This window comes from Anopheles funestus, chromosome 2RL, assembly GCF_943734845.2.
Source record: "Anopheles funestus chromosome 2RL, idAnoFuneDA-416_04, whole genome shotgun sequence".
Lineage (NCBI taxonomy): Eukaryota > Metazoa > Arthropoda > Insecta > Diptera > Culicidae > Anopheles > Anopheles funestus.
In genome coordinates, this window is record NC_064598.1 from 77580640 (window position 1) to 77594240 (window position 13601).

At 41.4% G+C, this 13601-nt stretch overlaps 1 protein-coding gene across 5 annotated transcripts in view; it reads right to left on the bottom strand.

Annotated features, from left to right (window-relative positions):
• The window catches only part of LOC125763887 (protein bark beetle), a 25117-nt gene extending 11763 nt beyond the window's left edge, over positions 1-13354 (bottom strand). Inside the window, exons 1-2 of one of the 5 annotated variants that reach the window (XM_049427544.1) lie at positions 13266-13354; positions 4862-5743 (exon numbers count right to left, since the gene is read on the bottom strand). In XM_049427544.1, coding sequence (XP_049283501.1) covers positions 4862-5371 — 510 coding nt within the window. In that variant the 5' untranslated portion in view covers positions 5372-5743; positions 13266-13354. Of the gene's footprint in view, positions 1-4861; positions 5744-12956; positions 13232-13265 lie in introns of those variants that run through there. The other 4 variants (XM_049427545.1, XM_049427543.1, XM_049427546.1 and 1 more) reach the window with 4 other exon arrangements.
• Between the last annotated feature and the right edge of the window lie 247 nt (positions 13355-13601).

Below are 13601 nucleotides of genomic sequence, written 5' to 3' on the forward strand. Positions count from 1 at the left end.
CTACAAACCGGCAAAACTGCCAAGTGTGGTGTGGTGGCAAATGTAACGAAACATGAACAGTTTCGGGCAAACAAATTTTTACCCACAGCGGCGGCTTTCTATGCTTTGGGTAACTGTACTTTTTTTGTGTTATGTTAAAAAACATTTCATTTTGCTTTTCTAAACTCGTGTTTTGAAGTGTGTTGATCAAGAACCATTAAACATAAAAAAACAACCGTTTAACAACCGTTTAAGATGGGTAAGCTTTGAGCAAGTGGTTGTATCGAAAAAGCTTACCACCAAATAAAGCCAAAATGTTCACAGAGCAACAAAAAAAAGAAGGAAACTTAAATGCCATAATTGTTTTACTTCAAATGGTTTTTGAGGCATTTTTTCCCAACGCCTTTCAATTGTAAACGGTAGGGCATGTATTGTTGTCTTGAGCAGGCAACCACACAGCCAGCATAATTATTGGGCATGATGATTGTTTCTAAATTACCATGTAATGATAAACCTTATCCCTCATTAAGTGGAAGCAGATAAAAAAAAGGTACTAAAGAAGGAGGAATGGGCAAATTGGGTAAATTATAAGACCAAATTTCATCGCATATCACTGCAAGATAAATGGGGAGAATAATAAATCACATGTTTGTATTGCGTTTTTTTTCGGGGGGAAGAAGGAATAGAAATTCAATCTCATTATTTATTGGAAGCATTTTTCATCTCTGTGGAATGAATTGAAATTATTAGATTTTTTTTTGGTGAATGAAACAATTCATACAGTAGATGAATATTCAACAGGGAAGTTTTTTTTTGTTTTCATGAGCATAAAGCATAAAGCAACAAAGGTAATGAACAAAAAAAAGGTGAAGCTTAATGCAACAGGTGGCACATCCGGTGGTAACCTGTATTTATGCTTCAAAGCACCTATACCATAAACCGGTTCTCGTTTGTTAGGCTACTAATGCCACGCCATAGTTCTATTGCATGCTGCGCAAGTATGTGTCACAGCACATTGATCATAAATATGCATCGAACCATATGGCGCCATATGCATGGGATCCGTGTCACGACGGAAGCGCTTCCCAATGCACTTAGCAACGTACAGTTAGGGTAATATTTATAGGAGTGGAACGAATTTAACCTCATTTGTGACAATTGTTTGAGATACAAAATCAAAACTTTCTAGAAAGAATAAAAAATATTAAATATTCTTACAGCTTCTAGCACGTGGTTGAATTAAACTCACACAATCAGAATCATCTACTTTCCACGAATAGCAGCATGAATCATCGACCGATAAGACACGTGCCCCGACTACATCGCATTCATACCAACACTCGTGCACGATCCCCATCCACCTGTTTGCCGATGATTCAGGGTGGCTTCTCTTCCATCTCACGGATGACTAACGCCCGAGATGATGACGATCATTTCCGTTCGGGGTAGGTGTTCGAATTAATGGCTCCATTGACTGGCACCATATTCACCAATACAAACTCACCCGTTTTTCGCTAGTCGCTAAATCAGCTGTTTTATTGTGACGTTCCCCTTAGCCAAACCATCGGAAAGGGACGGTGGTCCATTGTTTGGGGAACCATTGTCAATTTTCCGTTTCGATGATGATGTGTTTATGGCACCGGTAGGTCCCACCCCACCAGGGGAGGCGGTTGATACTATAAACTTCAATGGGTCGTATTTTATGCCGGGAAAAGCACGCAAGTTACGCACCACTGATCGTGTGCAGTTTTTTTCTCCTGTTTATGATCATGATCTACCCAAATTGTTGGGAATGTGTTCAGGTGAATAAACCCCTAAAGTCAACAGGTCCGTGATGGAAAACGCAATTGCAAAAAAGAAAGAATGACCGGAGAAAGAAAACATATTTCCTGCCAAATGGATAGGCAAAAGAGGAATATTTGCGGGTCACATTTTCAGTTACGGAATATCACCTTCATCCGCCCTATTAAAAAAAATAATGTAAATGAAAAACACTCATCCCACTCTGTGGATCACCGAAAGAGAGCGAGATGGATCTTAATTAACGATGCGTTGACCGCTGTGAACTTTCGTTTATCATCCCCTCAACACTCTGTGTAAAACCACCAACGTCAATTAGTTGTTAATTTCATTGAACTGTTGCAGACTGTTGCTGCAGAACTTGCTTCTCTCTGCCCTTTTTTTTCTTAAGCCCTTAAATCCATTTATGTGGTAACGTTCATCAATCTGACCCTCCGATGTCTAGAATCGCAACGGAAACATTTATGGTACGCTGGAACATCTTGTCACGCACTTGAAAGGTCGGGGTTAATTGATTAACTGCGTCTCTGTAACGATCCCTTCGTACTACTGACTGTTGGCGTGAAACAGTTTTATGAATGAAAGCCCCACAACTGTGTATCTGTTTGGTGGATTGATGAATCGAACGTCCACAACTGTCATGTACTGAGGCGTGAAAGACACATAACTTATACATAGAGACAGGAAATAAACTTCCTTTTACTGTTGTTTCATGTTTGAACATAATTTCGATCAATCCAATTCAAATAAACTTACACATAAATATACCTATTTAGTCATCCAAAAGGTTACACAATTTAGTACAATGAACATTTTCCCAAAAAAAAAACTTCCAGACATATTGAAAGGTAATCAAAAAATCGTTACCAAACTTTTTACACGCCTTTTTTCTTGTGATCATCATCTTTGCAACAATCTGCCAACAACCCATAACCATGTTCGCGAGTGAAAAATGCGCATAAAATCGAAACCACCACTAGCGATGCCGATTGAAGGCTTAGTCTTATTGTTACCCACCCGGTAGGGTAGTCTTGCATAAATCAGTTGCTGAGAAAAATGCACTCAATTTCGAACTTTGCTTTTGACTTTGTGTATAATGGAATAAATTTCATACAAATCTTTATAGGCGGAAGCGGTAGATAATGTAGTGTAATTTTCTTATGTAAAGCTGTTATGCTATTTTTATAGCAAAAAAATCAAACTATTGTAGTTTGAAACTGTGTATAAAGTATTGAAGTTTTGGGGTTTTCGTTGCATTTTGATTTCGAAGATCGGATGGAGGTTGAAGACTGACATTATTTGAAGTACAGCAATATGAAATAAATAAGTAAATAAATTGAACATGGTTTAGGTTATTTAAAGGTAGTTAAAAATTATCTACGAAAAAGGGTAATTATAAAATTAATTAATGCCGAAAAGCCGAACGCTTCCTTCAAAGGATTTTTCTATTACCCGCAGCAGTTAACCTCAAGGGTTAATCAAACGGTCGGTTTTAATCTAATAATCACCTACCATCATACGGGGAAAGATCACATTTCATTGCTCCACACCACAGGGAAAGAAGTTTCGCAACAACAGCATCTTAAGTGATGTCCGTCGTACGATCGTACGATCGTACGCATTCAGCGTGAACGATCGCTCGACGCGGAGTCGTCGCATTTGTTCGTCCAGCTTTAGCTAATTAATTAATTTTGTAATTTTAAATTTATCTAGACCGCGTGATCACATCATCATTTTCGGGGAAGCAAACACCACTGCCTTGTCATGATCGTTCTGAACGTTCAGCAAAAGGCAAAAGGATTTGTCAGTGTGCGCGTGCCCGGACGCACAGTAAAGTGGGAATAATTTCATGGTTTGCGCTTCGCACTAGGAGCTCGCAGAAAGAATTCTTCTATTCGAAAGCATTCACATCTTAACGGATGGAAGAAGTTGCCAAGTTTTACGGCTGCTTTACTGGATCGTTCCAAAAGGCTGGAAACCATTCATGGAACGCTGCCCGAAACGATTGTACCTGCTACATTGCAGGAATGGTTAGTTACCTTTGCTACCCTTCTAGCGTCATCAGAAAATAAGATGTGGGCCCAAGAATGATGAACTCTTTTTGACCGGAGCAAACCGTGTGCTGTTTGTCACTGAGCCTGGAAAATTTTCAAAGTGGATCGACGCGTGACGAAACTGATTAACTGCACCCCATGGAACTGGGGCATGGTATTGTAGGGTATGGGTGACTTGGTTCGCGAGTTCCTGTTCTATTGGAACACTGTAAATTTTCTGTACGCTGCAGTGATTTTACAATGAACTGGATCGTATCGTGCTTTATAGTAATACATTTAATGTCGGAAAAACAAGAAAATTAATTAACTTTACTTTTCTTCTGAAATTACGATTTTACGGAGTGTCTGCAATGTCAGGAAAATAACACCGAACAATCTTGATCAACAAAAGAATTCAAAAGATCACCTCCACAGAATGTGGGCTTTGAAGTTCTCTTGAGAATCACTAAAGAAATATTTATTCTTCCAGAATATACCAATCAAAGATGTAGCTGATAACGTTTTGTTGTATCAGATCAGTTCAATAATATTTACCGAAAGGCTTTGATGACACATTCCATGAGCAAACTGTAATTCCTTTCGCTTTTACTGTGTGCACATTCTGCCATTACTCGACAGTAAAAGTGGCACGCCCCATAACATACCAAAAAAAAGCAGGTTTATTTGCGTACAACCTGTTCGTTTGTTTGAGTGTAAATACATACAAAAATCAAGATAAAATTCGCCTTCAGACTAAATTTCAAACCCTTCCCTTACATGTTTTCCCATACGGTTTTTAGCCCAAGTTTCTGATAAAGGGTTGTGAAGGTGTTGATAACACTCTCACTGTTGAGGAAGCACCAGACCGACCATCTAATCGGTAAAGGTAAACGAAACAGGTGGAATTAATCAAACATTGCTCAACGTAGCTCAAACCTCCTGGAACCCTTGGAAGGTTCCCGCCCTGTCGCAGCCCGTTGGGACCGAGTGAAAGATAAGATAAGCTATAGGAGTGCAAACAGTGAGGCAAAAAGTTGATCGACTCTTACCATTGCCACTACGGAACCGCGCACGGTAATGCCAACCATCGGTGCAAAGTGGATCGTTACGCCGGCCTCGATGATGAGTCGCGCTCTACGTTCAACCTCCAGATCAGTACGCATGGAGTAAGGACTTTCGGACGCTCGGAGAACTTTTTCACCCAACACAACGTCTCCACCAATCTCCGTGTATCGTGCCCCGGTTCCATCACTATCCTGCTCACCATCCATGTAGTGGGCATCACCGGCAACACCTTCACCATCTCCATGATCTGGTACGATGTGGTTGGTGATGATTTCTTTACTGGTCGGTGCAGGTACATGCTCGAAATCACGATCCGGATGATGGAACTGATCTCCGAAATTTTCAACATCTTCTTCCACTTGACACTGGCCCGGTATGAAAACGCCCGCTAGTAGCACCAACACTGTAAGCACCTGGATCATCTTCAGCGATGATCGATATTTTAGACGATTTTTCCATTGTTTCACAGTCCGGGCACGACTGTGACTTTTCATGTTTTAGCACTGATTCACAGCTCCACTTGAACACACATACACCCTCTACAGTTGGCACACACACTCGTCCCCAGTCGTATATATCGTGGGGAGAAATATAACACTTTTTCACCTGATTGATACGCAAAACACGCTCACTATCGATTGAACACCCACGGAACACCTTATGATCATCTGCAACATTCCCATGGGATCGGAGATCGCATCACCCTAGCAATTCCGTAGCACCAAAACCCGTCAACTTCACTCTACGACATAAAGCAGCACACTAGCCGTAGAGAACTGTGAGTAGCGTACTTGAAACACTCGCCGATTCGTAGTAGAGCAAACGCACACTTGTCTATCACGGGAACACGTGTGTGGGTATACGCACTGGAAGTGTGAGAAGAGACAGGATAGAAATTAGAAACATGAATCTCACCAACGTTTGATAACGTAGCAGCAGCAGCAACAGCAGTAGTAGAACAACACACAGCCAAACTCGAATGCGATAAGTGCACCCCCTTCATTTTCCAAGAGAACGATAAAGAAACGCACACCCTGTTACAACGCCGAATGCCTTCAATCGCTGCCGGGCACAATACTTTACGCGCCGTTCAAGGTGTGTTTGAGATGTTTATGATGCAAGAGCACCCTATGTATACCCTAGCACGAACGTGGTGCCACTATTCACAGCAAACCACACCAAAGCTAAAGATGTAAAGTATGCCCTTCCAATAGAAGAACCGGTTTTACGGTGGATGCTGAAGAAAACTGGATGATGAAAACAACAAATACTACGACTCCCTTTTACGGTGGCAGAGCTTCGGGCGAGTTTCAGGCGAAAGGTGTGTAATGGAGAAGCTATTTCGTAATTTACTCTCACCCGCACTGACCGGAAGCTACCGGTACGGTATGGGTAGTGTTTACAGTACAAATTAATACCCGGAAGAAGGTGTTTTTTTTCTCTTAAAGCGGGAAAGAAAGAAGAGAAATTGATCCAATCCGTTATATGTAGCGAGTTTTAATTGAAGGAAAGCAAGAAAATTTTCTCTAGATTCTATCGATATTGCGCGTCATTTCCATAAATTAATAGTTGTACTACAATGATCAAGAGTATTAGTTCTTCCCCCTGAAATATAGTTATGGGATAGAGATAGGTATACAACAACAAAAAAACGATCCTCAAAACTCCTCAAAACTCTCAAACCGTCAGAAAAAAAGAACTTGATCACTCTCCGATCATGATCGATACTTCGAGAGGATCTCTCATCAGTAATCTCTTCAAGTTGATTTTGTTCATCTTTGATAGAACTAGCTTTAGCTGATCAGTATTTCAACTGTGTCAGGTCAATATTTGGACCTGAATGATAGCTCTGAGTCAAAGATTAAACTCGCTTATAAGCAAAGACGCTTATCACCAATAATTTTTATTGTGACAGTTGAAGCTAAGACTATGGATATCGTGGAATAGCGGACTTTTCAACATTCCTGATATAAAATGCCAATTCTAAATCTACTTCGCATGTACCATAAACAAATCTATAAAAAATTCGCGACTGCGTTCTAATTTCTTGCGAATTGCGTTCTAATTTCTTGTATCAAATTTATATGATTTTAACATCCACTTCTTAAATCCAATCTCATCCATTGAAGTTTTCTAGTCTAAAAAGAAGCTGTTAAATCTATAAATGTGCGCATTTCAAGGTTTCATTATAAGTTAACTAACGTCACCTAAATCTGTAAGTACTCTAATAACACGGCCAGAGAATAGATGTTCTTGTGTGTGACATCTCCACATAGCAGAAAAAAAGTATAATCCTCTACATCCTACATCCGAGTGCTTCATTAGCAGTCGACAAATCATTAGCTGCTGGTGTGGAAGTAAACACGGTTAACCAGCCAAGCGGCCACTCAATGTAGATCATCGCTTTTCCATCACGTCACCAATCCGTTACATCCATCTGCACTTCGCTCGATGCAGTTGGCTAGCCACATCAGCGCGTCTACGGCTTTGTCACCACAGTTCCGTTTTTTTACAATCCACAACTGAAGTGCGTTTTGCTAATGGCAATAGCTACGGGCAAAGATTACGATGATTGACGATACGATTGACGCCTCTTCTGCACTACGAGAACCTGATACCTGACTGCACTAATGAGATCTTGCAGGGGTAGCGAGTTGGAACACCTCTGGCAACGGAAACACCATTGGCAGGCGTGACTTAGTTTTGTGGTGAATATTTAGATCTTCATCATCATCTGGAAATCTGGGTTACGTGAAGCCGTTGATGGTTGGCACTTCCAGAGCATCCTCTCTTCCGGCCACAAAACCCCAAAAACGTTAGACGATTGAAGGAGAGGGTATCGGTTTGACCTGATTCCATGCAATCAGATCCGGAATCGAAAACCGAACAAGGGAATTGGGTGAAAAAAGAAAACTCCGACTAACATTGATAGTGCAATCATGCAAAATATCATTCCCACATAAAGCTGTACAGCTCCCGAAACATGATGTAGCCACTGAAATATTCGTTTCCATTTTGTGGTGAGATTTTGGAGGCGCTCAAAACGATCGTCATAGAAAAAGAGTGTTAAAGTGTGCGTATATACCCGCGGGCAAGTGTGAAGTAATTGGATAAATATTGTGGAATTCCACGGGAGGCTTTTACGATAAAGCAGTTGTGATGAAATCGCTTTGCCTTTTTTCACGCTCTCTCCCTTGGACATAATCATTTCTACTCTGTGAACCAATTTAACTACTCGCCCTGTGAACCAAACCACTACCCAAAGCTATGATCGTGCACTGTAGAAAAGGTTACGGTGAAGCACTTTTGACAGTACGTTGACAATCGTTTGCTAACGAACGCAAGGCGATCGTCACCAGCCGGGAAGATCACGCCGCAGAAAGGTGATAAGCAAAAAAGTGACCATTCCAGTGGAAAATCAATTTCCAACACAAAGTCACTTCTTTTTTTTCTAAACTCATGTGGTACAACTTCCACTTCCATTGATTCCGTTTCGTTGACCCCAAAGTTCGTTCAATGCACTTCTGTTCACCGTCTCCCATCGTGATCGCAAAGTGTGGTAGACCAAAATGGAGTGGACGACAATGGTAACCATCTTGCGAGCTTTAGGGAAACTTGAGATGAAGCATGAAAACCCAAACCGAAAATGCCGGAAAATCGTATTACTCACTCGCTCGAACTTTAGCCTAAGCAAAAGGAAAGTTTTGCAGTTTGCAAAGACGAAAAAGCGAAACAAAAAGTGTCTGACTGCAATGAAAACAAATGTATCGCTCTGCAGTTTCGTGAGGAATATGTTTCGGTTCGGGATTTGGATTGCAAAAAGAAAGCAAATAGTTATGTGCCAACTGCAGTTGGTAATTCCCTTCCCCGATGGGTATTCATCACGATTATCACTATCGTGATGAAAACAAAGGTAGCAAAAAAAACCGGAGCAATGGCAGAAAGTGCTGCTACCAAACAAATGCTTACAAAAAGGCAAACAATGAGCTAATGAAAAGGTGGATTTTTGGATGGCTTTTTTTTCGGTGTGTGTGTGGGTGTGGGAAATGTACGATGAAAGCATTTCCCGACACAGCAGATGGAAAAGATTGCAACTTAATGCTTAACCATTGTAGATTGGTGAAATGGTGATCTAATCTTAATAAAAACAACAACGCAAGAAAACTCCCCAAGAAAACTTCCATTTCTTAAAGTTCACATTTTAATTAACGATTTACTTGGCACCGCTTTTTGCTAAACTATCCGGAACAAGATACAATTTTAGCATAATTTCCGCACCACATTTGCCTAACTTGCTACCTGTGTTTTGTGACGGTTTTCGTTCTTGTAGCTAGATTGGGAAAGTTCCTCGAAAACCAAAAGAGAAAAAAAAACCGATTAGTGCTTTCCGGGGCACAATTCCCAATTCCATTTGCATTTCATGGAACGTGCGTCGCCGACATTTTACAACCCGAAACCCGATCGACAACGGGCATGTTCGTTCGGACAAAAAAAACCCACTGGATGGATCATATTTCTTCTCACGCACGCAATTGTTAAAGTTTCCCTTGTGTCCGGTATCGAATTGTGTACAATTTCTTCTTTCCTGTGCCAACGGAATTGGACCTTTTCCGCAGGAAGACGTTGTAGCCACACCCAACACTTTGCTGTATCGAGAGATATCTACAGGAGAAGACAACGATTGGAGCAAAAGAAAAAAACGTTTCTTGTCAGCAGTAACTGCTGTAGATGGCGCGTGTTGGAATGTTATCGTTAGTTCTTTATTCTAGACAAGTATTCCGTTGAGGTTCCTCTGAAGCACTATCAGTAGTTGGTAGCTATTATTGCAACAGATATACATATATAGAGTCACCAGTTCCAGTCACCTTTGCCACCGGGTTTGGAACAGGGCGAATGAGTAATTATCGTCCAGCCTTTTCTATGTTCCTCGTATTTCCAAAAGGGGGATGAATCAACCCCCATGCAGCGTGTCCATGACGATCGACACGATGGAATTTAAAACTGACACCAATGACCTCGCCGATGACGCGGTTTGTCTCGAATAACGAATCGAACCGCAAACCAAAATGCCTCACAACACATTTCCTACATCTTGGTGACTTGGTGGGTATTGGATAGGTAAATTTGCTGCTTGTTGGGCATGGGTAAATGTTTTCAAAAACGTTTCCATTGTTAACTCTAGCACTTCTAGTAACGGTTAAAACATATTGAAACAACCAAACATTTCGCGTGTTTACACGTCTGGAGATATTCAAGGCATCTTTCCTTCCCAAAAACCAGTTACGATCGAGTCGGCAAAAATACGTTAGGTGATCGTTTCCTCCCCACCCCCCGAAAAACCCTTTGCTAAATGGTTCAACGGTTTTTTGGATGTGTTTTGAAACATTTAAATTAATGTACATTCGCTCGTTTTTGGTTGTAAAAATCATTCGTCTGGACAGGGAACTAGGGAAGAGAACACAAAGAATTCGTTCAACATAAGCTTTCTTACAAGACGCGAAAGAAGTGAGAATGAGAATGTCTTGATAAAGAATGGGATGGTAGAACGAGAGAAAAAGAGAGAAGGAGAGAGAGAGAGAGAGAGAGAGAGAGAGAGAAAGAGAGCTATATGAAGGCCACAAACTTGTTTTTGCCCAGAGGGAGACAGGACGTGGTAGAAACGTGTTTTCAAGCCCTCATCCCTTGAGGATCCCATTCCCTTTTCGAATCCCATTACCCCATTACGTTCTGTTGCATTCTCGTGCTCGAGACCAGAATGACTTGCGCACAGACGCAAACAGGACGCTTGATTCTACGGCGCGCGCAACCACTCTGCATACGCAATTAGCAAGCCCACGGTCTCTGGAAGCAAACTTGTTTTAAATTACCTTCGTCATTATTGCCGTTAGAAGTCGGGCTTACGGGGGGAGACTTCTTGTCCCGGCTCGGTTTGATGGAATCCGAATAAGCTTTAGCGTTTAAAGCTTCTGGTGCAAGATCCTCGCACTTAATGATCGCTTAATTATTTGCTCTAAGCAAAAAACAAAAAAACAAAAACGTAAACAATTTACAAAACCTACCCTTTCCATATGTTTGACGGTCGCTTTGTTATGTTTAGAGCAAAACAAGCATAGAAAACTGAAGGACAGTAACGGTGCTGGCTGGCAAAAAAGGTTTTCATAACATTTCATTGTTTACAAAGAACTGTTGCAAACACAATTCTGCTTCAGGCTGGTATACCGGTCTTTACAAGTGCAAAACGGATTCCCTTCTGTTTTTGGGGTGGAAAACCAACCCCCATCCAATACAACGGGAAAATACCGAAACAATAACCATTTCCGTACACAAACACAAATGGAAAACACAAAAGCTACTTGCCGCGAAACGTTATACAGACCTCGCGCTGTGTGGGATGGTGGCTTTTGTTTTTGCTTCCACCGCAGTGAAAATGTGACGGGGAAATGTTGAAGAAAAGGGAAAGCCGGAGATGATACCAAAAGGGGAAAAAAGGTACAAAAAAACTCGAGACGATTTTTCCGAAAAGTAATCTATTTTTATGCTTTCTGAACAAATGGAAATATATTGGGTTGGGATAGAAAATTGATACTACCACTAATGGTTCAAATAATGGTCTCGAATATATATATTTTTTGTATATTTCTGGTATTAGATTATATTTATCTAATTCTTCTCTACACTCAAATATCTTACTTCATATTTTATATGAATTTATTGAAGTTACCAGTTATTAGTTGGAGTTACAATACATTTATTTTTTTTAAATATTTATTTTTGCTTAATAAACTAGTTTTAGAATCTCCCAACACCATCTTAACTGGCATAGGAAGGACACACGTTCCTTATAAATCAGCTGTAAGAACCATCCATTACGTCCGTGGTAGATAATCACGTCGCCATTGATTTTTTTTTTTCGTTACACGCTGGACATTAAATGCGCAACGACCTAGATACGTTAAATCCCCATAGTAACCGTCACCTCCCTTTCCTTAACTACCACTACACAACTACTATTGCTGCTGCTGCTGCTGCTTTGATGCTCAACCACAGCGCATATGTCATGGCGGTGTGACTCACACCGACCGAATCGATCCAAGATTGGCGCCACCAAGGTCAGTACTGTCTATGGCCCATCACGGCGGGCCACATTGTAGCGTGCTCACAAAGAAGCTGTGCGAAACCTCGGCATATCTTAGTATATTGTGCGCTTGCACTCCTCCTTTCAATTCTCACTCTCGTGCATCGATGCAATGATGCCGTTTAAATCACTCGTAAAACGGGGGTGGTGGGATGGATAATTTACTTATGGTTGTACACATTCCAAAAAAGGGGCTTTTGTTATTTGGTTGGTGGTTGTGAAATCGCAGCCACAGAAAATGATTTTGCTAAACGACACGGGATGCAATTTACAATCCGACACAGCTTTATACATCAAGCGACGAACCCTTTCGAAAAATTTAACCCCCTTATTCGGGGTACCTTGAACTAATGTAAACAAACAACTTTAAAAAGGCTTTATAACAGTGAACTTAATTTTTTTAAAGGTTTGCGAGATCACTAACGGCGTCACTTTGGCGTTCTTTTCGAGATTTCTTCTCGTTGTCTCGCTTTATCTTTTACTTCATCTTCAACAAACACGCGCGCGCACACACACACACACTTAGCTCCGTTCAAATCTTCTAAAGGGGATCCACAAAAAAAAAACACGTTGGACCACAGGGTTGATCGCCACACAGTACACATAACATTCCGACATCAACGAGGGAAACCTGTTCTGGCACCGTCTCGCTCTGATGCAGGAAAGGAAATAGTGGGGGACAAAAGAAAGAAAACCACCTTCGTAACTGACCGCAAAAACACTCACACACAGACACAGCACAATAAAAAAGTATACACCTTTCCCACCCATTTCCCCCATTAACACTCATTCCCCCCCCTGTTTATACATATTGCCCGGTACCGGGAGTTGATGATGCTTTCCCATACCATCCCCCTGTTTTTCACTCCCCTTTACTGCTAGTGCGTGGAATCGATTAAAGATGGAGGATCTATGGAACATTGATGACGGATTTTTACACTTACACTTTTGACTTATGGAAATTGAGCTTTATAAGAAACACTTTTCTCCAAACTTTTACTGAATGCTTTTTTTTGCTAGAAGTTTCACCCTTCTGTCATTCAAACATTTACTTCACGTCGTTATCCTTTTTCACGTTTTTCGTCACGTAGTAACCGTTTACAATTGATATTTTCACGTTCGAAAACAGCACGTTGTGGGTGCGGTTCGTCGTTTACCGACGTTCAAGAAAACACCCAAAGCCAGTGGGAAGAAACAAGCGGAATAAACCGTCGAAGAAGTTGGTGACCGCGTCTTGGATGACACACACTTACAAAAAAGAAAAAAAAACACACAGGCAGGTCGCACGGGGAACAGCAAACCACCGGTATCAGGTACGTACGCACCGCGTCACTGAAGTAACCGAAATGACGTTACGTTATGCTACGTGCTGCACACGGACCCGCAAAACACGGCACGGAGCATAATAGGTTTGAACGCGCGCGCGTTTACTCTCGCACGCTCTCTTTGCCGTCCCATTCGGGGAGGCTTTGTTTTTTCCACACCCTTCTTGCTTAGGGGGCTCTTAAGCCCCCTAGTGTAATGTTTACTTGTATGCGTTGACGATGGGGATATGGCGGTGCATGGGATGAGAAAATACAGAGAGAACA